Here is a 25,542-nt window from a genome sequence, read left to right on the forward strand (position 1 = left end):
CCAGGTTTATCCAAGGCCATCCCCTGCTCTGCCTCAGCAGATGGAGGTTTTCAAAGATGGGGAACCAAGGGACGGATTTATGAGATAAAAATACATTTAAAGGAGTCGTGATGACAAAAGATGTTTGTCACTGGCAGGGATGTAACCTTTGGGAAACTTCAGCCCCCGCACAAACACTCACAAAGCAACCAAGGAAAATAAAAGCAGCCAAGAGCCCAAAACATCTCCCCACTGGGTTGAGTAATGGGGTCTGGAGTGCAGTGTCTGAAGAGCAAACTCCAAACTCCTCAGAGTTTCACTTCCCTCACCGTGGAGGTCACACAGTTGCTTGTACCAGAATTAAATCCTTTTCCTTTTAAGAATTAGTCTGATGATCTGGAAGCAGACTTTAAACCTGCTATAAAATGCTGCAGGTTTGTAGAAAAAGATCTGTGTTTTTTTCCCTCTGAAATTCAATCTGCTCAGAATTAACCCCCCCTCCCCAGTTTCCAAGGAGGGCTGATCACATCAGGACCTGCAGCTCCGGGGCATGCAGGGATTAACTGGGCCCCTCCCTGGGTGGCAGCAGCCCAATTAGCATCATCATACATTTGTCCCAGTTACAGAAAGCAATTATCACAGACCAGCTTATGGCATTATCAGAGTAAAATCAGCTCAGCACCCCAGAGCCTGGGCAGATTATGGGAGTTAGAGAACTCTTCTGCCTGAAAAACAAATCTTATCCCAACTCATCCACTAAGAGTTGCTCACCAGTCGCTCTGATGGACATTCAAACACCCCAAGACCTGGGACTGAGTTTTTGGCTCTTTTTGGCGACCTTGTTTGAGATTCCAACCAGATTTAACACCCGAGGCAGCTCCTAGCCCCTGTGGGCACGGTGATAATTCAGGAGGTCATCAGACAAAGGGCCTCCTGTCCCTGCTTTGGGATTATCCTCTGCTGCCCTTTAAACATGGCCTGTGCCTCCCCCATGGCCAGTCCCAGCCACATGCACACCCCAGATAACGCAGTGGCAGTGCCAGCTCCTCCTCAGGGGACAACCAATGGCTTCCTGGCACCAGGCAAAAGCTCCAGGGTTTGAGATGGGGAAGGCGACTCAGGACAGCACAAAGGGCTCTTGTTCCAGTCCATGGCGATGTTTTCCCCTCTCTCTCAGGTGGAAAAGCAGCAAAAACCTCCTCACCTTCCTCCAACATGGAACTCCAGCTCCTAAAAATTCAGGCTGGAGGAATGTTCCTCGCTGTTCCAGCTGGAATTAGGCTGGGGATGGGCAGGGCAGGTCCCCCCTTGTCACAGTTTCATCTTCCTTTCCACCCTGAGACTCAAGCCAGGAGGGGAAGCCTCCACCAGCACGAATCTCTGGGGGGGTTTAACACAAACCCAAGGGCTGCACACACTCCTCCCTGCCTTTATTATTGTTATTTTATCAAGACCATCACAAGCCATTAATCCTGTGCCAGAACCTCTCACAACACCCGGAGCAGGTCAGCTGTACCTGCTGCATTCTTTTTAAATTAATCCGCTGAGAGAGCTCTGTTCCTGAATCGCTTAATCGCAGCACTGTCACACCAGGCTGGCAAGCATATTTTTCCTTCATTAGGTTGAATATATAATCTCATTACAGGAATCTGACACGCTGACTAACCCACAAATCAGCTGGAGGAGGCTCTGCTCTGAGGGGATGCACTCGGTGCTGGCCAGAGGGACCAGCTGAGACCTCCAGTGCTGCTCATGCCCACCTCTGTGTGGTTATCCCACTGCAGGGCAGGGAGAGGAACGTTGGATTTGTCTTTACAAACAAGCTCTGGGTCTGCTGGCAGATAAAAGAAGCACTGAGAGATAAAAGAAACAATGGGGGGGATTCCACTGATTGGTGAATGGAAAAAGATATTTGCTTTTACAAATAAGCTTTAGGTTTGCTGATAAATGAAATTAAGACATTGAAATATGAAAGAAACAATGGGGGGAAACCCTAAATTCTGTAAGAATTAAAAATTAAAAGGGAGGGTTATACATTAGAGGGAAATCTCTGGTATCAGGCATTTTGGTAAGTCTGTAGCTCTCAAGTACCTGAGCCAGTGGGGAAAGAAAGAGGGAAAATTAGGATAAAAGAGGAGGCTGCGTCCTCCAGAAATTGGAGACACCCCGGAGGAATGCCCCATGGCCTCTCCCTTTATTCGAATAATGTAAAAGGACTCCTCTTTCTCCTTTTTGGACATAAACCCCTGATGCTTGTGGATTAATTTTCCTGACAGCAGGCAGGGAGGGTTTGCTGCACAAACCTCCACCAGCAAGGGGAGAAATCCTCATTTGTGGCCACAGCTCCTTCTCTGAGCTCTGCTCCCTCAGAAATCCCAGCCAAAGACCCAGAGGAGGGAACGCAGGCCCAGCATGGGAGGGGGTGAGTCAAAAGGCAATTAAAGTATTTCACTGTTTGTATTTAAAGTTTGGGGTGGGGATAAAGGGAGAGGTGGCAGCCTGGACGTGTGCATCAATTTATAGTGGTAGAGGTGGGCAAGCAGCTGACTCAGGCAGGCTATTTTGGATCCCTGGGGTAAGGAGCCATTGCTAAAAACACCACTGCTAACTGTACCTTGTCTGCTTGGTGAAGACACCATCAGATCCCAAATAAGTTCATCTCTATTCCTATTTTTGGAGTGTCTACCATTAACTGGAGCACTGTTTTTTATCTCCATGCACAAATGAATAACAAATCGGTATTAATAACCTGAAAGGTCATCAGGGATGGGAGATTCCCAGCGGGACAGAGCACACACATGGCCTGGCTTCAGGTGCTGGATGGTGAGCAGAGATGAACGATCCTGCTGCAGCTCAAATCCCTGTCCCCACAGAGCTCAGCAGTGCAGGTGAGCAGCTGAGCCTCAACCTTTGTTTTGCTAAATAGCTCCGAATTGAAGGATACAGAGAAGTCCACGGATCTCCTTTGAAACTGGTTCTCAGCGCACGATATTTGCAGGGCAATTAAAGTGCTGCCGACACTGAAAACCGCTCTTTAGATAAGGCTCCTGGTGATGATGTTTGCAGGTTTTGCCTGTCCTGATAGGCAGGATCACATTTATATAGGAAACGCTTGGAGATAAGGAAATCATCACAGCAAGCTTTCGGTAATTGAAACCAAAGCCTTCCAAGGCTGAATTTCACCGTTCCCTGGCGTTCCGGGGGATCAGCAATGCCTGACAATGTTCCTTTTGGTTAGCAGCCTTCAGATGGGATAAAGTCAAGAACGCAAGTGTGAGATCTTACAGGAGTCACAGAGCGACCTGGGTTGGGAGGAACCTTTAGATTCGTTAAAGAATCATCTTTCTGTACACACTGGAAACAGTATTTAACCCCAAACCCTACAGAAATGCAATTGTTAGTTAACAAATGTGTGGCACTTGCCATCACTGAGTACTAAGCCAACAGGCACCAGATTCCCGACTTCCCGCTTTCTCTTTTAATGCTGTTTACAACTAAAAGAGGTGTTGATCTCTGCGCCCAGAGGCAGAACATTCCCCGAACCATTAAAGCATTTCAGTGTCACCACTGGTGGGGCCTCCAGCTGCTTCAGTCCCCACCTCCATCACTGTGAACTTCCCAAATCCCTGCAGGACTCGCTCACACAATCATCCCCGTGATTACAAACACAACGATAAAGTCTCACAACTTCTCCTTTCATGTTCAAGCATTCAAAATTAAAACCATTTCTGGCAACAGGGCCAGAGAAAACAGACACGGCTGCAAAGCAGCACATCAAACCCAGAGAGGCCCCAGAGCACATGTCTGTATAAAAAGGAATTATCTATTCAGGGGAACTACAAAGTTATCTCCCTTCTTTTTTCTTTTCAGTTTAGCAATCTAATTCAGAAGTGCTTTGCTCCAGCATTTCTATTTCATGACCTCGCTACCTCCTGGCTGTATTGATTTATTCACAAATCTCAGAAGGAAAACAAACATTTTTTCTGCTGGAAGAAAACCCCGTGCACAGCTCCCCTGCCTGCCTGAGAGGCAGCACATCCCGTCATCCAAGGGTTGTGTCCAATAAAGGGGAGATGTGCAGGGACTGAAGAGCCCCCAAGGGCTGCAGAATGGACAAAATCAGCGGGAGAGGCACCTGGAGATGCTGCTGAGGGGGTGGGAGCAGGGCTGAAAGTGCCACGGACTGGAGTAACTGCTGCAGGGACAGAGGGGACAAATGGGGTGGCAGATTTAACACATTCAGGAGGACAAGGAAGAGTCCAGAGTGCCCAGCAGGGCATTGGGGCAGCAGTGGAGCAAACCCAGGGGTGGGAGGGGAAGGGCTGGAGCCGCTCCAGGCTGCAGGAGCAGCTCTGTCCTCAGCCCCGGGGAGTCCTGACCACTCCTGGAGCTCAAAGCACCCCAAATTCCCCAGCTGCCAGGAGAAATCACACAACAGGAACACCTGGAGCAGTGCGTGAGGAAGGGCAAAGTGTGGCTGAAGGTGTAACAGCACATAAAATAAATGGATTTTGGAAATGGAACTGGTCTTGCTGTCCACAACAAACACCTCAAACAAAACAAGTCTAACTGAGGCCAAGTTTTATAGAATAAAGAGGCTGACATATTATTCGACACCTGTGTTATAAAATCAGTCCAGACCAGTGTGTCCTGTACGAGCCGTGACAGCTCTCAATCTTTGCTGAATGGGAAACTATAAAAGTTATGAATTTGCTCTGAAAGCAGCTTAAAAATTATGAATTTGCTCTTAAAAGCCCAATCTAAATATCAGATCAGTCACAAATGAGACATTGCACATACCCAGGCTGGGTCCTGAGAGTGAAATATCTCTGGTGAGAAATGAAACACATTTATTGTACTTGTAACCAATATCCCTTAAAAGCAAAGCAAATATTGCTACTGCAGATCCATAAGCACCTGGACAAATGCAGGCTGTTTGCACTGAGCAATCCCACCCCTCTCTGTGACTGCAGCAGGATTCATGGCAGGATGTAACTCTCAGCCTGCTTTGCTGGGGTGTTTTACTGCAGCCCCATTATCCTGCTCGTTTCAGTGAGCGTGTGCCAGCCCCATAAATACACAAACCTATGGAAAACAGGCTCTCGCTGCTTCTGGAGTCCTCGCGGCTTTTGAATTTTATGTGGGTTTTGTGTTGTGCTGATGTGCTCGCAGTGGAATGCGTGCTGCCCAGAAGAGAAATGATTTTAGATTTCCATTAAAAGCCCTGGCGGTAAATAAACCCCTGGAACTCAGGCAGATATTCCTGGGAACATCTACAGCACTCCATTAAAATGTCAGAATCTGTGTTAAACATTTGAAAAAGCAGCACTGCATACAACGCATTTAAATCTTAAATATATGCATATATTATGTGATAAAGATATTTTAGAGTATTTCACAAACCTCTGCAGAGCACTCAACAGTAATAGTTCAGTAACAGTAAGCTATCAGCAATCGTTTAGCACAACAGCTGCCCTTTTATTACAAAAGAAACCCAAACCCAAAACAAAACAAGGCAAACAAAAAGAACCTGAAACTCCACCACAAGCAGAGCAGACGGGAGGTGTAGGGAGAGCCGCGAGCTCCTGCTGATGCTCAAATACCAGCTTTGCTCTGAGTGTTCATTCATAAGAAAGGGATTCAGGGTGAATTTTAAGGCTCAGGTTTGCACCTCGTGCCTCACAATGGGCTTGGCTGCTGCTCCCCTCTCCATCCCAAGGATTCCAGGTGGGAATTGGCTCCCCCAGCTCCTGCTGCTGCTCCCCTCTCCATTCCATGGCTTCCAGGTGGGAATTGGCTCCCCCAGCTCCTGCTGCTGCTCCCCTCTCCATCCCAAGGCTTCCAGGTGGGAATTGGCTCCCCCAGCTCCTGCTGCTGCTCCCCTCTCCATCCCAAGGATTCCAGGTGGGAATTGGCTCCCCCAGCTCCTGCTGCTGCTCCCCTCTCCATTCCATGGCTTCCAGGTGGGAATTGGCTCCCCCAGCTCCTGCTGCTGCTCCCCTCTCCATCCCAAGGATTCCAGGTGGGAATTGGCTCCCCAGCTCCTCCCTGCAGGTCCAAAGGCCCTCAGCATCGTTCAGTGAAGATAAGCAGAGTCCGGCAAGCTAAAGGTTAGGTTTGGGTTTATTAATTAATTATTATTAATTTGAAATCCTGAGGTTTATAAACATTTATCTCTAATATCAGGGTTATGTGGCACTTTAATATCAGGGCAGGGACGTTTCTGAGGGACAGGACAGAGCAGTGGTGACAGAATTTATGAACCCCCCGGGGCAGCTTTAGCCCCATTTCACAGCACCCTCAGTCTCACACCTGCAGATTTCAGATGTCCCATTTCCACATCACACCCAGGCCTGACAAACCACTCCTGGAGCTTCACTCCAGTGCAGGGAATGGCAGCTCCCTGTCCAACCGAGGGAACATTAAAAAACCCGATTTTCAAGCCCACTGAATGAAACAGGAACAAGCCCTGACAGCTGAGAAATCCAAAGCCCATTTGTCACCGATGGAGAGGCGGCAGTGACACTCCCCAGCACCCCACCACACCTGCCTGAAGGATTACCAGCCACCTAAACACTTCTTTTTTTTGCTGCTGTACCTGACAGAATTAATATTTTACACTCTGAGGCACCAATAAAGCCAAACACACAGCCCAGAGATTATCCCAAACTTCATTAAATGGGTGTTGACCAAGGATTTTCCAGGTTACAGCTCAGCCCTGCTTTGACAGCAGCCCCAGGGCTGGGGGAAGCAGGCGCTGGAAGGAACTTCCAGCAGCGAGGAGGGTGGAATTCATTGTGTTTGCCGACTGCTGCAGGACCTGTCAGTCACCCTGATGCCTTCTGAGCTGCTCAGGGTGACAGAACGGAGCTGTCCCTGCTCCTCATTGCGGGGAAACGCTCCTGTCACTGGCTCCAGCTCAGCCCAGCGAGGAAACCCCTCTGGCAGAGCTCAGGGAGCACTGAGGGTGACTGAGGGGTCACCTGCCAGCGCTGCAGGTGTGAAATCCCTCCAGAGCTGCTCTGGACAGTGCGGAAATGGGAATGGGCAGCTTTGTCAGGGACACAGAACATCACAGACAGCAGGGCTTTCTCAGGGCTGAGGGCTCTGCACCCATTTAGGAACTGTCAGCCTCATCCCCCACTGCACTCTGGGGATGATTTAGAGCTGAGAGCTCTGGGAAGCAGCTGGGTGAGCTCACCTGGCTGCCTCAGGGGTGAGAACTCCTGCCAGGGTCTCTGTGACCCTGCAAGGGGAGGGTTACAGGACTTTGCACAACGTGGGAGCATCCCAAACTCTTCTCACGTGCCAGCAGTGCCAAACGCCGCTCCAGTCTTTTTGCTTTGTGCCTTTTCCCCCACCCCAAAAAACGAAGAGTTTCAAGAAACTGAAGAGGGCACAGACTGGAGAAAAACTATTTAAAGAAACACTAAAAGGTCAGCTAAGAAGATAAGGAAAGAATGTGTCATGAAATTGGCTTGAGGAGAGGAACAAAAGAGAAAGCAAGAGAAGGAACAAAAGCTCTTTTTCTGTACTGTACTGTGCAGAATGCAGCAGAGCCTGTAAAAAGGTCAGAATTGCATGAGCAGGAAGCAAACCCAGCCCATGGCCCGAGGTTCTGAGGGTCCTGCGTGCCTGACCCCAGGCAGGGCTGCACAACTGCCCCTTGGTAAAGCTGATGGGGGTGTGCTCCACACGGACCCTCAGGGAGATATTTGGGATAATAATATCTCAGGGAGATATTTAGGAACTGTGAGCAGGAAATGTCTTTGGCTTGGGGCATGCTCCTCCAGTCCTCAGCAGCCCCCAAGGGGAGATATTGAGGAATTGTGTGCAGGAATTGTGTCCTTTGGCTCAGGGTGTGCTCCAGAGGGACCCTCAGGGAGATATTTGGGATGATAATAATAATAATATCTCAGGGAGATATTTAGGAATTGTATGCAGGAATTGTGTGCCCTGTGGGGCACACCCTGACCTTTGGCTCAGGGTGTGCCCCACAGGGACCCTCAGGGACACACACAATTCCTCAATATCTCCCTGTGGAGGGGCTGCTGAGGGACTGGGGCAAAATTCCTGCCTACAATTCCTCAATATCTCCCTGTGGAGGGGCTGCTGAGGGACTGGGACACAATTCCTGCCCACAATTCCTCAATATCTCCCTGTGGAGGAGCTGCTGAGGGATTGGGGCACAATTCCTGCCCACAATTCCTCAATATCTCCCTGTGGAGGGGCTGCTGAGGGACTGGGACACAATTCCTGCCTACAATTCCTCAATATCTCCCTGTGGAGAGGCTGCTGAGGGACTGGGGCAAAATTCCTGCCTACAATTCCTCAATATCTCCCTGCAGAGGCTGCTGAGGGACTGGGACACAATTCCTGCCCACAATTCCTCAATATCTCCCTGTGGAGGAGCTGCTGAGGGATTGGGGCACAATTCCTGCCCACAATTCCTCAATATCTCCCTGTGGAGGAGCTGCTGAGGGATTGGGGCACAATTCCTGCCCACAATTCCTCAATATCTCCCTGTGGAGGGGCTGCTGAGGGACTGGGACACAATTCCTGCCCACAATTCCTCAATATCTCCTTGTGGAGGGGCTGCTGAGGGACTGGGACACAATTCCTGCCCACAATTCCTCAATATCTCCCCATGGGGCTGCTGAGGGACTGGGGCACAATTCCTGCCCACAATTCCTCAATATCTCCCCATGGGGCTGCTGAGGGACTGGGGCCCAGAGCTGACTCCTGCCCAGGCCAGCTCCCATCAATGGTGAATGAAGGGCTCTGGTCCCACCGAGCTCGTGCCAGCAGAGACTCTCCAGAGCTGAATCAACATTTGCCTCAGCAGGGGATTTTCAGCTGCTCTATTTAAATGCTGAATTTTCTTTTTCATTTCGATGCTTAACTCATAAAAACTGAATTTATTTGGGTTGGGTGCCGATGCCTGCAAGCACAGCTGCTCACCAGCTCTCTCTGCTTGCTATGTAAATGCATGAGAATAGGATTTTAAAGCCTTTCCAACCTGCCCAGCACTGGGATTTGGGTTTTCTCCCTCTCTTACTGCTGTGCGGATGCACCCAGGGTGCCCCAAAGCCCAGCACCCTCCCAAAGCAGAGCTGTGTAAAAAGGTCTCATTCCCTGCTTTGTAGAGAGCTCTGGAGATGGGAAACCTGCTCCCAAAGAGTGCAGGGGCAGAAATAAACACAGGGGGGCTGTAGGGGCAGAAATAAATCCAGAGTAGGCAGAAATAAACCCAGGGGGGCTGTAGGGGCAGAAATAAATCCAGAGTGGGCAGAAATAAACCCAGGGGGGCTGTAGGGGCAGAAATAAACCCAGGGTGGGCATAGGGGCAGAAATAAATCCAGAGTGGGTAGAAATAAACCCAGGGTGGGCATAGGGACAGAAATAAATCCAGGGTGGGCATAGGGGCAGAAATAAATCCAGAGTGGGGAGAAATAAACCCAGGGTGGGCTGCAGAGAGGCTGAGGGCAGCTGAGCTGGACCTGCCCAGGAAAAGCAGCAGCTTCAGGAGCAGAGCCAGGTGCTCCAGGATGTGGTACCTGGGGTTATCACTTAGAGGCAGGTGCCTGTCCCTGGTTTCAGCATTTCCAGACTATTTGAAGGGCTAAAACAAGAGGTAAAACCTCAGTCACTGTTCTCTCCACTGCTGCTGCCACAGGAGGATTTGGTCATCCCAAAGCCAGGCACAGCCATGGAGCTCCAGACCCCAGAGGGGGACTTTGGCTCCATGTGAGTGCCATTGGATCCTCAGGAAGGGGCTGGGGCTCAGGGAGCTGCTCAGGTCAGCCTGTCTCCAGGTGTGGCCAGCAGGAGCAGCTGGGATGTGCTGCTGAGGGAGCCAGGGCACAGCAGCTTCACCCTGAGGCAGCCCTGGGAGAGCTGAACTGGAATTTTGCTGCTCCCTGTCTGTAATCCCTGGATTTTGCTCTCACTGCTGTATTACTCAGCTTAAAGGCCGTGTTCCACACTGAGCTGTGTGATCAGGCAGCCCCAGAATTTCCCCAGTGCTGGGAAATTCATTCACACAAGCTGGGTTTTGAGCTATTTTCACTTCAGACACGCTCAAACTGTAGATCCAGCCCTTTAATCCATATTCCATTAACTGGTTTTATGCTTGTTTTGGGCAGAAATGAACACATGTAAAAGCAAACTTAATCTGGGTATTCCCATTGCTGCTCTCTCCTTCTGGAACAGATGGCAGGAACAGACACGGCTCCTCACAAAACTTCATTTGCAGGAATTCTGCCTAAAGACCCTCCCAGGAGCTCTGACTGGGATTCCTGTGCTGTCCCACCCCACAGATAAATAACTAAATAATGGGATTAGCACAGAGAGGCACCACTGGCCCCAAATAACCAAACTCTGACAGCATTCCTGAAGTTCTACACCTGGAATAACCAAACTCTGACAGCGTTCCTGAAGTTCTGGACCTGGAATAACCAAACTCCAACAGCATTCCTGAAGTTCTACACCTGGAATAACCAAACTCTTAAAGGGTTCCTGAATTTCTACACCTGGAATAACCAAACTCTTACAGGGTTCCTAAAGTTCTGCACCTGGAATAACCTAACTCCAACAGCATTCCTGAAATTCTGCACCTGGAATAACCAAACTCCAACAGCATTCCTGAAGTTCTACACCTGGAATAACCAAACTCCAACAACATTCCTGAAGTTCTACACCTGGAATAACCAAACTCTTAAAGGGTTCCTGAAGTTCTACACCTGGAATAACCTAACTCTTACAGGGTTCCTGAAGTTCTGCACCTGGAATAACCTAACTCCAACAGCATTCTTGAAGCTCTGCACTTGGAATAACCAACTCAAACAGCATTCCTGAAGTTCTGGACCTGGAATAACCAAACCCTCCCCAAGGGAGGGGCTCTGGCAGAGCAGGGATGGGCTGGACCCTCCTTCCCCCTTGTTTCCAGTTCTCTTTGGGTTCAACAAGCACCAACAATGCCCCAGTCAGCACCCACTTTGCCTCTCATGAAACACCAGACGAGCGCCTTTGTCCCCAGTTATTTCCAGCCTTATGTTTCCATCCAGGGCTGCATCCAAACTCTAATGAAATCAATTCTTGGATCAGAACCAGGGATTCGCTGCCAGCTCCGGGGTTTGAAACCCTCAGCACAGCTCAGCACCCACGGAACAATCGCTGAGGGAGCCTTTGTGGCTGTTATTCCCCAGCCTGTGTTAATCAGGGCAGGCTGTCCTTTAACTTGGAAATAAAGCTGAGTTTATCTCCCCAGCCCAGAGCCAGGCCTGCTTTAACGGGTTTAACCCACTTTCCAAAGACACTGAGTTATTTCCAGCAGACTCTTTACCTTGATGAGCCCAGAATTAGCCCGAGCCTTTATGGGACATTTTATTGGCCAAAACAAATCTGACCTAGTGAGATTTACCAGCTTTATTAGCAGCAATAACAATTTTACTGTCAACAGCAGTAAATCAGGGTTTGTTGGGAACTCCACTACTTTTATCTGGAGCAAGCAATTAAAATGTCAGGTTTTCATTGGACATAATTCCTACCTTCCACAGAAGACAGACTCCTTTTTTAAGTGGGGAATGTAAAGCTGCCGGTTCAAAGAAATCTAAAATTCTCAGTAAAATTCAGTCAGACCAAGAGTGTTTGGGGAGCCACACCTGTGGAGGTTTATTTTGTCTACAAACCAGATCCATTTTCCAGAGCACACATTCAGCAGTCCTGGCAATTCCCTGCAATGCACCATCCATTTTCCTGGTAACGAGTGAAAATATCACAGAGCTGAGGAGAAGGTCAGAGCAGAGATTGGACTGACAGAGTAAAGCACACCAGAAACCTGGATACAAACCCAGCCACTCTCTGAGCCCATCTCTGCCTCATTTTCCTCTCCTTTAGCACTTCTGCCTCCCTGATGGTGTCTCTGCATTTCTCCTCTTTATTTCCAGGGACATCTGCTCCAATCGCTTCTCATTAACTAAAAGCACACATTTCTCTGGGGTTTATTTTCCTTTTCTTCCTTCAGTTATTACCAACCCCAGCCACGCTGGGGATAAGGGGCAAAACCAACTCCTGAGTGATCCAGCTGCTCCCATTCCCCAGAAGGTGCTGGAGAAAACTGCAGGGTGCAATTAAAAATTCAACGTTTCCTTGGGTTTTAAAGCCCCTGCAGTGGATTTTTAAACACGACCCACTTTGAACCTCTCCCTCCAAGAGCAGCCTGGTTATTGCCATTTTAAGGCATCCCTGCGGTTTTCCTGTTAAGATCCAGCTCTCATCAGCAAAAAGCCTGTTTAAAGCAAAGCCAAACCCCACCAAATTATTACTTGCAGCAGATTTTCTCTCCCCAGCAACCATTTATCATAATATTTTTAGGTTTGCCTTTTACTTTGTCTTGTTTTTCGAGGAGAAAAGTAATTGCTGGGAAAATGTGCAACAATCTGCTTTCAGTTTGAAAGCACAGGACTTGAAAATTGTCTGAAAACCAGGATTTCTCAGCAAACAGTCCAGAATGTGGATAAAAAGCCACACTTCTGTAAACCTAGTGAATCAAAAAAGGACACTTGAAGTGTTCTGGGCGAGAAGAGCACCAGGACCAACACCTCCAGCACCACACCGGAGCTGAGCCCTGTGCTTCCCCCATCCTTCCCCCATCCCAAAGTTTCTTGTGCCCCTGTGCCCACCCCAAACCTCACCTCTGCCGCAGGGACGCCCTCGGGGGGCCGGCAGTGCAGGACAATCATCCCCTCGATGGGAACCTCCTTGCCCTGGGGGTCTTGCTCAAAGTTCTTCCGTAGATCTGCAGGGTTGGAGGAAAGAATTCATCATAATTGGCGTTCCTTGGATGCAAGAATTCATCAGGACTGGCATTCCTGCCCCAAAGCTGCAGGGGGCTGCAGGGTGAGTGACCCCGGCACTCCCAGAGCTCCAGCCCAGCCCGGATCCCTGGATCCCATCAGCTTCAGCTTTTTTCCCACTTCTCCCCTCTCCAAACCCACCTGTGTTTGACACAAGCAAGGCCAGAATTCCCAGGCCCCAGGTTCCAGCCCTGTACCCCATCTCCAGAGACTCCCCACAACAGAGAGTTCCACGCAGGAGCAGCGTGGAATCCCCAGGGTGCTGTGGGTGAATTCCGTGGGCTGGAATTGAATTGGATCCAGCCTGGCTGGGCCATGCCCTGCTCAGAGCAGTGTCTGACACCCTGATCTGTACAGATCTCACCCTGGGAGCTGCAGGGAGAAGGAGAAAGGGGCTGGGAGCAATTCACAGAATCCCAGAATGGGCCAGGTCAGAAAAGAGCTTTGAGGTCATCAAGTCCAACCTGTGACCTAATTCCACGCTGGGGACAAGCTGCTCCACCCCAGACACTGCTGCCCAGGTGATAATGGAGGTTTAGAAATGTCTCAGAGCTGCTGCAGCACCTGAGGGTGTCTGGGCAGACAGAACAGACACAAAGGGAACCTGGATCCAGCTGGGATCCCGGGATCCAGACATGCCCAGGGATCCCTGGAATTCCCTGGCTGTGGAAGCAAAGCAACCCCTCAGGGATGTGCCTTCCTGCTGGAGGATGTTCCACTAGGAGCTCTCCTTGTGTTCCCAGTGGCTCCACGGTGGGGATTTACTGACTTCATTCCCTGCCTGGCTCACAGCTGATGAAATACAGCCCTGGCACTGCATTTTCCAAAATGCATTCAGAATTATCTGAGCAAGCTGCTGCCTGCAGAAAGATGCTCACAGTGTCTGCATGCTCCTTTCCATGATTCTTTGTTAATGTTGGTTTTTCCCCCCTCAGACAACCAATTTCTTTTCCAGTGCTCTCTTTAAGAAGGCATTCATTAACAGCCGGGCTGCGCTTGTGCCTACAAATGCCTTTATTAGGGTGAAAAATGGAGCAGGATCCCTTTGCTCTGCCTTCCCCACTATCACAAAGAAATACTCACCTGTTTCTTTGCAGAAATATAAAGTGCTGCAACACTGTGGACTTGACTCACAATTCAGAAACATCGGGATTTCAGTGCAAAATAATTTAAAAAAAGGGATGAAATAAAGCCATCTGTTCCTCTGTGCCCATCCCAGAGGCACTGGGAGAACGTTCTGGGTTCTGTCAGAGATTGAACCTGCAGGGCCTCATCCCTGATCCTCCCAGGGTGTTCCCCGAGCCATAAATCCCAGCCTGGGCTGTTCCTGCTGTGCCTGAGCAGCCCCTCCAGCTCTGCCCTCCGGAATTGCTGCTTTTGCCATCAAACCACTCGGCTTTGAGCAGAAACAGCCCGGGAAGGGGCAGAGAGGAGCTCGGCTCCCACTCAAAGCCTCCAGGCACCCCCAGAACCCTGCAGGCCGAGCTGAAGAGCCTCTCCAGAGCGCTCTGGGGTTAATGGGGTCTCGGGGCACTGGGAAGAAGAACTGCTCCCACAGTGAGGGGTTGAAAAGCCCCAGCACACGGCTCCTCCTGCTCCTGCTCATGCTAAGCCTGGCTCAAATTGCCATTTTGTGGGGCTGGGAAATCACAGTGCGGAGAAAAGTCAATAAAAATTCAATTCAGATAAAGGTCCTTTCAGCTCGGCAATGCAGGGGAATTATTGGCTCAGTGTTATGACAGTTAATGCAGTGAAATAAAAAATTGAATTTACACTTATTTAGACATTCAGACTGAATCAGCCAACAAAAAAATCCACAATTAATGAAATGAAGGTTTTCTTACACTGTCCTTTTACTTCTGATGAATGTTTGTTTTATCCTGTTAAATGTTTACCCTGGTAAAAGACACCTTTTTATATTGTCAGGAGCTGCTGGAACAGTTCTGGAAAGTCTCCCTTCAGGTTCTCCCTTTGCTCCTGCCCTCCTCTCCCAGGGAATGTTTCTCCCAGCTTTTTGCAGGCTTCCCTTTCCCAGGAAAGGAAAGATCTGAGCTGGGGGCTCAAAGGAAAAGGGCCCACCAGCGTGGGGGAAGCAAGCCCTGAATTCTCCACTGGCAGGGGCAGTGTCAGCTCTGGTTCTGCCAGGAAAACATCCCAGGTCTGATTCCAGGAATGGGATGAGGCTTGGAGCAGCTCCTGGGGACAGCTGTGTTTGGGGTTGTGTCCCTACTGTCCCCCTGGCTGTGGGGGATTTGGAGCATTTTCCCTTTCTGCAGCTCCCAGTGACAGTTTTGTGTTTGGGGTCGTGTCCCTGCTGTCCCCCTGGCTGTGGGCATTTGGAACATTTCCCCTTTCTGCAGCTCCAGCAGGGTCTGTGGGTGGTGAGTGACGACCCCACAGCACATCAAGGACATGAGAAGAGGATGATCATCCCCCACCTTCCCTAAAAGTTCCTAAAAGTCTCCATGGGGAGCTTCCCTGCCAAGGCCAGCTCAGGGCCCTGCAGGATTCCCTCGGCTCCATCCCAAGAAAGGAGGGAAGGTATTTTTTCCTCTGCTGACACCTGTGCTTCCTGGGATGTTCCCGAGGGGACAGAGGTGCCTGGCCACATCCACTGATCCTGAGCCCCAAACCCACCCTGGAAGCCCCAGAAAAGCAGGATTTACTCACAAGCGATGCGCACGGATGCCTTCCTGCTCTTGGAGGTGCCCAGGTGGCTCCAGGCCACGCACTGGCACCAGTAATCCTCGGGGCCATGGAAATCCTCCACCTGCTGCCTCGTCACGTTGATGGAAACCTCCCGCACCTTCAGCCCTGAGCAGGGAGAGGCAGAGAATCAGCAGGGACAGGCAGTGGGGCCCAAACCTGTCCTTTAATCAACAGTGCCCTTTTCAATCAGGGCAAAGCCATAATTACTTGCACAATAATGCAGTGCCACTAATTAAATTCTGTAAGACAAGCGGGTTGTAATGCACTGAGTTCCAGGAACTGTCCCCACCGTGATCTTTGCAACTCCTCCCTCAGAATCCTCATCCCTGGTGCCTCCTTCACCCAGGGTGTTTGTCTGCAATTCAGTCATGTACAACAAAAATGTCTTTAAAGGACATCCCCGTGCCCTTGCACACCTCCCTCAAGCACAGGGGGAGCTGAGCACCGTGGCCCCTCACACCAGGAGTGTTTCCCCAAAGGTAAATTCCGGGCTCCAGGATCTTCCCACACCTTTCCTGTGGCACCCCTGGGATGTTCCCCAGGCCTGCAGCCACCTCGGCATGGCAGCCTTGGGAGAGGAAATCCAATCCAAACCCGGCACTGGGAACCATTCGAAAGAGTCAGAAAAACATTAAATGAAACCAGAAAACATTCAGGCCTTGTTCTTCCTCCCCTCTCCTCCGGCGCAGTCCCCAGGCAGTTATTTCCCCTCCACTGGAAATGGAGGCAAACCCAATCTCACCGTATTTCATGCCTGTGGAGTTTATAAAGCAGCAGGAATTCTAAACCTGAACTCCATAAAAATTGGCTTCCACTTAATCTCAGGCATCATTAACAGCTGGGCAGCCACTCCTCAAAGGCACTGGGAAGTCACTGTGCTCCTCTGGCAGGAGGAGGGACAGGGTTCACTGGGGATGCTCCAGGAGGGAAGCTCAGAAAAGCTTTAAATCCTGTACAAAAATACAGGATATTTGATACTTTTCCAGCAAGAGGAAAAGGGGATTTTTACTTCTTTTCATTAAGCCTGGCTTACAATGAAACCCAAAGACAGGGACAAACCCTTGACAGCTCCCCAAGTTGTCTCAAGAATGCCTTCAGTCCCTCAAATATTTATCCCCATGCACAAACAAACACAGGTTTTCTGGCTGCTTTTTGTTTCCCTCCCGGGTTGATGCCGTTTTTAACAAAACTGTTTACAACGCCTCCCTTTATTTCCTGACACGGAGACAACAAACCCTGAGGAACAAAGGCTCTGCCAGAGACCCTGCCAGGAAAATGCACCCCCTGAATGAAACCATCCCTGCTCTGCCAGCCAAAAATCCTAGGGCTCTGGCATGAAAACGTTTTGCAGAGTGATGTGTACAGGTTTGAGGTAAGAGAAGCTCCAGGAAGATCCCTCAGAGGGGACTGGAGTGCTGGAGACAGAGCAGGGCTGCCCTGGCTCAGGGTTTGGGATCCCACTCCCACCAGGAGCAGCTTCCCGGGAGAAAGCTGCTCCAAACCCTCCCTGGATTATCCAGAGCTGTGCTGACCCCACCCACACCCCCAGCTCCTGCTCCCTTCTCTCCTGAGCTGCTCTGGGGATTTTGGGAAGCAGCAAAGAGAGGCAGAGGTGTGGGAGCTGCCCCAGCACAGCCCCTGCTTGCAACGACAGGATTTTGATACCAAACAAAAAAAGTCATCACTTGATGATGAATTTTGGAGAGGCTGAAGCCATTTCTTGGCTCCTGGGTGCTGCAAATTTCTGAGCAGGCGTCAGTGAATTCAGGCATTTACAGCTCCAGATTTATTAAGGTGGAATAGTCTCCAGCCCAGCTCTTCCTTTCATTGACACGGAGTTTAATTAATCTATAAATCAGCCTGTATTTAATGTGGCAAACAAAGAGCACACGGTTTGGGGAAGCTGGTGGTTCAGCGTTTTGAGAATGGGCCAGGTAGGAATTCAGGTCCTTTTAAAGGTCTCCCAATTCACCCATAGACAAAATAAATGGATCCAAAACTGCAGAATCTTGGAATTGCTGGGGTTGGACGGGAACTCTGGAGAACACGAGGTCTTTGGGGGAAGTTATGCTTTGTTTATGGAGGAAGTACAGCTCTTTCCATTTGTTTTAGGAGCAACGACAGAAAGCAAACCTATTGGGAGGAGAGGAATATTCTCCATTTATCACCCCCGTATTTCACCAGCAAACACATCCACCTCCCCTCTGCACCTCGGGAACCACCAGGAAAATCCTTCATGGGGAGTGACACCAGGTGAAAAATCCCCACAAATCAAAGCAGGCACCTCATAAAGCAGAGCGACATTTTACCTGTGACTCCAATAACTCCAATAAGCACCGCGAGCCCAACCCTTTAAATTATTGTGCAAATTAGAACCATCATCTTTTGTTTTACAGTAGAGCCGTGCAGAATATCAAGTGCTGGCTGTGGCACTGAAATGCTAATGGGCTCTGCTGGATGCTCGAGCTGCACAGACCCTGGCAGCAGATGAATAATTGCTCTCCGTGTACTAAACACAACGGAGCTGCAGAGAACTTCGGCATTTGTCAGCTTTATTTGTTTAAATGAGAAAAACACTGACAGCAGTTATTGCTGTAATCCTTCCAGTTATCAGACAAAAAAACTCTGCGAGCGGGACTGAGCCTCTGCTGAACCCCGGCCTGAAACAGCCGGGCAGGTTCTGGAGTGTGCAGGAAATGCAGCAGAGGAAAATTAATCAGCCCCTAATTGCCACACTTTCATCACAGCAGCATCCACGAGCTCTGCTCTCCCTTGATGAGGCAGAGCACAGAGAGAACCAAGTCCCAGCTCTGCCACGCTTGGGAATAAACAGGAAAAACAGAGGCAGAGCAGCAAAACCACCATGGGGACACTCCAGGCAAAGCCTTCCAGACATCCCCAGGCAGCAGCAGAGTCCTGCAAAACCCTCCCTGTCCTGCTGCTGCTCCTCAAGACACTCCTGGGCTACTCTGAGGCCTTTATTCCTCTCCTGTAAAACCAAAATTATGGAAAACTGGGCTCTGTGCCCATCATGGTGACAAAACCCACCCGTGGGGAGTCCCTGCCTCAGGACACTGGGTGCCACTGCTGCCAGGAGCTGCCACAGGAGCTCAGACACATTCCCTCCACTCAGCACCAAGCCACCTCCAGCCCAGGACTCTGCTTGCTGTTTTTCACACTTCTCCACAACCTCTTGGGATTTTGATCCTACACAAGCAGTGGAAGGATGCAGAGGGTCAGACCCTTCAGTGCACCGAGGCCGCAGAATCCCCTTTAACCAAAAGCCCCACTTTTGGCCCAAATCCCAGAGCAGTTCCTCCCAGCTGGAGCAGACCCGGGCTGTGCCTGGGGACAGACTCAGTGTGCCCCAGACTGGGCTCCAGAAACGAGGGCACCACACGTGAGTGCCAAAACCCCAACAGCTGCTGCTCCCCCGAGGCTGAGCAAGAGCCCCAGACTAATTCCTGACTATGGGTAGGACCATGGTGAGAGAATTCCCCTCAGTGCTGTCTCTCTCTGCAGTTTTGTGCTCTGGGGACCATTCTGGGAACACCTGTACACTGCCCTGCAGTGGGTTTGGGGTCCAGACCTTTGGGGCATCTGCATCCCTGGGCTAAGCCCAGCCCTGCAGCGTTTCGGTGGTCAGGGGAGCTGCCCCAGGGGCTGGAACCACATGAATTTTCTCCCAACCCAAACCATTCCATGATCCCAAACCTGTTGCTCTGTGTCTCAAACCTCAACGTTACCGATGTCATTTAAACCCCACCTGGTGTTACCAATCTTGGTTTATTCTGTTATTAACCCAAAGCTTATGAAACATAATTGCAGCACTCACAGAGAGATTTTCTGTAACCATATGGAAGGAAAGCTTTTAGGGACGACATTTCTCCCATATTGATTCAGCAGTGCCTTTAGAAGTAAAGGTTATGCCTATTAAATTATTTCTGAAAAGGTAACTGCAAAAATTAAAATTCATTCAGATTAGCATTTACAAAAAAAAAAAAAACCCTCTAATACGAAACTTCTTTAGAATGTGTCACTTCAAAAGAATGCCAAGCACTACTTTAAGAGGTGTAACTTCTTTTTAAATGGCATTTTTGCCTCTAAAAAAGGAATTTCTTGTGTTGCTGGAGAAGGTGTTGTACACAGAGCGCTGCTGCCAAGGCTGGGAGTTGCCTAGCAATGCTGGGAGGGGAGAGGGGAGAAAGCAATAACAACCAGGATTGTGGAGCCAAAGCATTAAATTGGTCTGCAATACTTATCAGCTAAATGAGAGGAGCTACAGGCTCTGCTCAGAGCTGATAAAATCTCCTGATCACTCCAAATCTCTCCCTTCTCCTTCTCTTCCACACGTGCTGGGCACTGTGGATTTCTCCTGCTTGGGTTATTCCCACCCCAATTCCTGCCCTGGCTGGGGCTGGAGGCAAACTCCGGGGTCCAACCCAGCAGGAATCCCACAAAAACTGGTACTGGGGGGGGGAATCCCAGAGTCCAACCCAGCAGGAATTCCATAAAAATTGGAGGATTTACACAGGAATTCCACAAAAACTGGGGCTGGGGCAAAGCCCTGGGTCCAACCCAGCAGGAATCCCATAAAAACTGGGGCTGGGGCAAAGTCCAGGGTCCAATCCAGCAGGAATCCCATAAAAACTGGGGTTGGGGAAAACCCCAGGGTCCAACCCAGCAGGAATCCCATAAAAACTGGGGCTGGGGCAAACCCCAGGGTCCAACCCAGCAGGAATCCCATAAAAACGAGTTTCCCTATTCCCAGCTCCTGCTCCAGAGGGAATCAGAGGATCCCCAGGCCTCGACCTGGCAGGGTCAGCGCGGGGATTCCCACCAGGGTTGGTCCCAGGAGCAGCTCCTGCTCACCCGTGGCCTCGTCCAGGCTCTCGCGGGACACGTGCTCGTTCTGGTGCACCCACTCCCCGTTGCACTTGAAGAAGATCTGCATGGCGGGCACGGCCCTGCAGCGCAGCACGATGGGGTTGCTCTTGATGATGTAGGAATCGTCCGGCTCCTCCAGGAAATGGGGCAGGGTCCCCGGGGCCGAGGGGATGGACTCGGGCAGGGCCTCACTGTTCTCATTTCCTGAAAGGCAACCAGAGGAAAATTCAATTTTTCATGGTTTTTCTATCATCTAGTTTTATTGCTGGAGTGAAAAATCAACTTTGGGTTTTATTTAGGATCGGTTTTGCTACGGGTTTTATTTAGGATTGGTTTTATTTAGGATCGGTTTAACTCCGGGTTTTATTTAGGATTGGTTTAACTCCAGGTTTTCTTTAGGATCGGTTTTACTCCAGGAGCACCTGCAGAGTTGCTGGGTTGGGCTTTGAAAGGACACACACACACACACACAGATAAAAAAAACCAAATAATTGAAGTGTAAGGGCTGCCAAATGCCACAAAACAGCATCAAAACCACCAGAAAACAGGTGGGGAACTGAGCATTCCAAAGCTGCAGGATGTCAAGGGAGATGTTTTCAGCACTTCTCCACATCCTCAGCTGCCATCAGGGGCTGGGGCATTCCTTCAGGATGAGGAAGGTCCCTCAGTTCCCGAATTCCAGAGGCCCTGGAGCAGAGGATTTGCCTTTAGAACAGCTCCCATCCAGTCAAACATTCATCGCTGCTGTCAAACCCAGGAAATTCCCATTGATCTCCGGCAGTGCTGGATTTATTTCAGCACTTTGTCTGTTTTTGGCGAAAATTCAGAGGAAAGTGAAGAATGTGGGTGAGAAGGGAACGATTCCTGCAGGAAGATCAGAGAGCACCGAGCACACCCAGGGAGGATAACAGGACACGTGAGGATGAAGGGAGCTGGGAGGGAACAGCTGAGGGCACGAGGGAGGTGATGGAACCCAAAGCAGTGAAATTAAGGCAGATGAGAGGGAAGTTGTGGTGCTGAGAAGGCAAATGGAACCCTTCCCGTGTCCAGGAGGTGCCAGAATAATGAGAACATTGTTTTATTTCTATTAAATCCTGGGAGCTGTCCCTCAGCACGGAGCTCTGTGTGTGCAAACACTCCCCAAGCTGTGCTGGGAAATCACAGCCACCTTCAAAGGGCTGCAGTGCTTTCAGCCCCTTCTCAGGGTGTTTTGGAAAATACCATCACAACTCCCAGTGTTTTACTCCCCAACACTGATGCCAATTTCCATCTTTTCAATCTGCAGCAGCGCTGCGTCCCCGCAGGCTTTATTCCATCCAAGTTTTGCAGGAAGGAACAAAAAATGTCTTTAGATTTTGGACAGGCTGGGAAATCCCAGGCTCCCAGCAAGGCTCCAGCAGCCCTGGAGTAGGAGGGAGAGCAGCAGCCAAGTCCATGAGGATCCCCCAGCTGGAGAACTCCCGGTGACCCTGAGTTATTCCACTGAATTTGCTATTTAGGGCAAGGCACAGAGGAGGAAATCCCAGCCCCACCGAAAGCCAGGGCGGATTTCTCCTGGCAGGCTGTGCTTGGATTGTGTGACCTGGCTTTTTTTGGGTGTCAGGGAGATTGTGGGGTTGGACGTGGCTCCCTCGCCATGAAAACCTCACACATGGCCAGGTAAACCCAGGTGCATCTTTTCCCTTCAGCATTTCCTTTGGAAATCCAAGCAGCACACACAAAGGCAGGAATGATTCCCTCTCGGGGGTCTGGAGGTCAAGGTGACCCTGAGAGTGTAAAAGTCCTCGTTCCCCAGCCCGTGCAGCCAAAGGAGGAGTCTGAGTGCGCAGGGTCGGCTCCTCAAGGTTGTTTATTTCCCTTATCTAGAACATGCTTTCTCAAGGAGCTGTGGCCTGTCTAGCAGGTCAGTCTGCCACAGATTCCCACCCCCTTGGGGCGGTGTTCACATTTTATACCCAAAACTCCGTGTGCCATGGTTACAGAAACGTGCCAATAGCTGTCATTTCTGTTGGGCAGTGTGTCTGTACCTGAAACCAACAGAAAAGTGTCACCATCACAGCAAGACATGGAGGGCAAGGAGAAGGAGAAGAAGGTCAGGACATGCCCAAATCCCTCCATCTTGTCCCCCTGGACCCCATTCTAAAAACCCCAAAATTCTACTTTTTCACCCTGTGTTAATTCAGCAACCACACTGCTCAAACCTTTGTGGCTTGTAATTCCTCACACAAAGCTGGCAGTTTTTTCCATGCGCTAAAATGGAAGCCACAGGTGTTTTTGACTTCATGTCAAGGTCTGTGAGCCCCCTGCCAGGGTCTGGAGCCAGCCAGGACAGCCAGAGGGTTGTCCTGGGTTCCCACAATTCCCCATCCCCTCACACTCACACAGATATTTCTGTGGTTTAAACACAGAATTGCCTGGATTCCCGCTTGCAGGACATTCCTGCTCAGGAGGAATCAGCACAACATTCCTGAATAAATAACATTTTCCCATTTAATTGCAGGAACCTCTCCCAAAGTGCCCTTAATACACAGGACTTTACTTCAACTCCTCTTCCTCTTGTGATCACCTCTGTTGTGCCCTAACTCAAATTCACTTTCCCCCAGAGCTGATTGCAAATCCCTGAGGTTTTCCATGTCAGTTTTTGGGATTCAGGCCCTTCAGAGCTACCCAAAAAAATCTGTTTTGTAGCAGCAGCAAATGACAGAAGAGCAAAGCCTGACACACAATTCTTGTGGGTTTCATTCCTGGAAAATTACCTTTCAGGAAGGGTTTTGTGTTTTATGCTCTGCACGCAAGACCAAAAGGGACTTTAAATCTTTTTATGACAATAATAGAAATGAAAAAGAAAGGAGGGAAGAAAAAAAAAAAAGTTAGGAACAAACATTAAATTCTTCTCTGAAATAAACACACTGCTGTTGTCAGAACACATCAGGAGATCTGGACAGCAGCAGACAGGGATGAGTTAGTATTTCAAAACTGATTAGGATAATTTAGATGTTAAAATGAGATCTTAAACCAGTGAAAAACTGTGAGTTCTGAACTCTTTTTTTTTAAGTTAAGAATTATTAAAAGTGAGTGGCATTATAATTTTTGTGTCAAAAAAAAACCAAACCAAAAGTTAAAGGGCCCCCAACAAGCCAAGTAACTCATGATAAAGGCAAATAAATCTAGCAATAAATTGTGCAGAGACTTTTCCTTTTCCCAAGTGTCCAAACACAACTTCTCTTACACTTTGTGGTACCAGAAAAACAAAGCTCTAAAAGTCCCAAACGGGGCTGAATTCCCCTCTCTGATCCAGTAGCTGGGATCAGAGGGAGCTCTTTTCCCTCTCTGCCCGGGATTTGGGATTTCCCTCTCTGCCCAGGATTCCCGGGATTTGGGATTTCTCTCTCTGCCCAGGGTTTGGGATTTCCCCTCTCTACCCGGGATTTGGGATTTCCCTCTCTCTGCCCAGGGTTTGGGTTTTTCCCTGATGTATGGGACTGCCCTGAAGCAATTCCTCCTGCAGGTACACAGGAGCCACTCCCACTCAAAAACATTCCCAGTTCCCTCCAAGCTCCTTGTCCTGCTCAGGAATTCCTCCCCCTCTGCCTCCTCTTCCCAAGCCCCCTGAATTTATAAATGCTGGCAGCAGCACTGGGTTATTCACTGCTGCTTTGGATGTTTTCTGCCCCAATCCAGAAGGAAAAAGCCTTTTCCCAGCTGGAACCATCGCAACCCCTCCTTTGGACAGGTCCATCCAGGAGCAGAAACATAACTGGAGATGACAAATATTCCAAATATTCCCATTCATCCCTTTCCATGTGTCCAAGTCCCCTGATCCCTGTTGGACTTTAACCCCCTGCAGCCAGGATTTCCTCCAGCACCAAATAAATTCAGCTTGCCAGGGAAGCCAGGGGATGCAAAAATAAAAAGCCTGTTCCAGAATAGAGAATTTCCTCATGCCTGGAACGGTTTCCATGATGAAATTTGAGTCATTATTCAGTCAGGAAAACAGCTCGGTGAGATTTGCCTACATTTGCTTCATCAGATGACCCCGGCCCCCACGCACAGTGGGATTTTTGGAAGGAGCTCAGAAATGGGTGGAAATGGCAGATTTTGTTGCCCACGTGAAATCCTTTATTGCCTCTGCTGTTTGCCCTGATTTGCTGAGGGCCCAGGACAGGGTACTTAGCAAAGCCTAAATGGGAGAACCAGGAACAAATCCTGAGGAGCTCTGTTGGGGAAGATGAAATAGGAAAGCCTTATAAATATGATTGCCTGGCAAAAGATTTGGAAAATACAAAAACTATAAGTGAGATTGAAATGAGAACAAGCTTTGAGGTACCCAACCTTAGGTACTAAACAACTGGAAAACAATAGTACAGCTGGAGGCAATTCCCCCTTTGATTAAACAATGCCCTCTACCTACAGACAGGTCCAAGGGTCAGAGGGAATATTCTGTCTCACCCCTCAAAATGTGTGGTTCATCCCACACCTGTGACCCTCCCCTGAAGCATCAGGTATCTGTAATCCCATTGGCCCAAGTCTTGTTCTGCACCCACTTTGAAGCCCCCTGATAAGGTGTGCCCGGGGGACCGGACGCTCTCTTGGCATCCTCTCCCCCCCTGCTACCTCCCTCTCTCTCTCTTTCTCGCTCTCTCTCCCTCTTTCTCTCTCTCTCTTTCTCTCTCTCACTCTCTCTCCCTGCCCCCGCTCCAAGCTGTGGCTGGCAGCTCCAAGCACCCCCACGCCCTCTGCAATAAACTGCACATTCCAAGACCTGACTGCAGAGATCTCCCGTCTCCATCCATCCAAGACACCAGAGCGCCTCACAGACTGGCGCCCAACGTGGGGCACACCAGTGCTCCCTACAGAGCTCCACTCCAAAGGGACCTCCCAGCTCATCCCACTCCACCCCGGCATGGGCAGGGAGCCTTCTGTCACACAGCTCGCTCATCTCCACGTATTCCTATTTCTTCAGTGCTTTTAGCAGAATTCCTGCTTTTTCCTGGCTTCTGTACAGCCCAAAGCCAGATTGAGTTTCATTAATGAACTTCAAAGGCCTTTGCCCAACAGTACAGTGGATTTTTTACTGGATTTGGACATTTTCCCAGTGAGGAAGAACCCT

The 25,542-nt window shown here is 49.7% G+C and overlaps 2 protein-coding genes across 3 annotated transcripts in view; one reads left to right on the forward strand and one right to left on the reverse strand.

Annotated features, from left to right (window-relative positions):
- TTI2 (TELO2 interacting protein 2) overlaps positions 1-25,542 on the forward strand; it is a 456,481-nt gene that overhangs the window by 223,906 nt on the left and 207,033 nt on the right. The gene's annotated exons all lie outside the window — the stretch shown is intronic.
- The window catches only part of UNC5D (unc-5 netrin receptor D), a 90,371-nt gene that overhangs the window by 28,454 nt on the left and 36,375 nt on the right, over positions 1-25,542 (reverse strand). For both annotated transcript variants that reach the window (XM_068174585.1, XM_068174586.1), the window contains exons 2-4: positions 20,418-20,636; positions 15,507-15,650; positions 12,675-12,778 (exon numbers count right to left, since the gene is read on the reverse strand). In XM_068174585.1, the coding sequence (XP_068030686.1) occupies positions 12,675-12,778; positions 15,507-15,650; positions 20,418-20,636 (467 nt within the window). The remainder of the gene's footprint in view (positions 1-12,674; positions 12,779-15,506; positions 15,651-20,417; positions 20,637-25,542) is intronic.

Source organism: Anomalospiza imberbis, chromosome 28 (assembly GCF_031753505.1).
Source record: "Anomalospiza imberbis isolate Cuckoo-Finch-1a 21T00152 chromosome 28, ASM3175350v1, whole genome shotgun sequence".
NCBI classification, from domain to species: Eukaryota; Metazoa; Chordata; class Aves; order Passeriformes; family Viduidae; genus Anomalospiza; species Anomalospiza imberbis.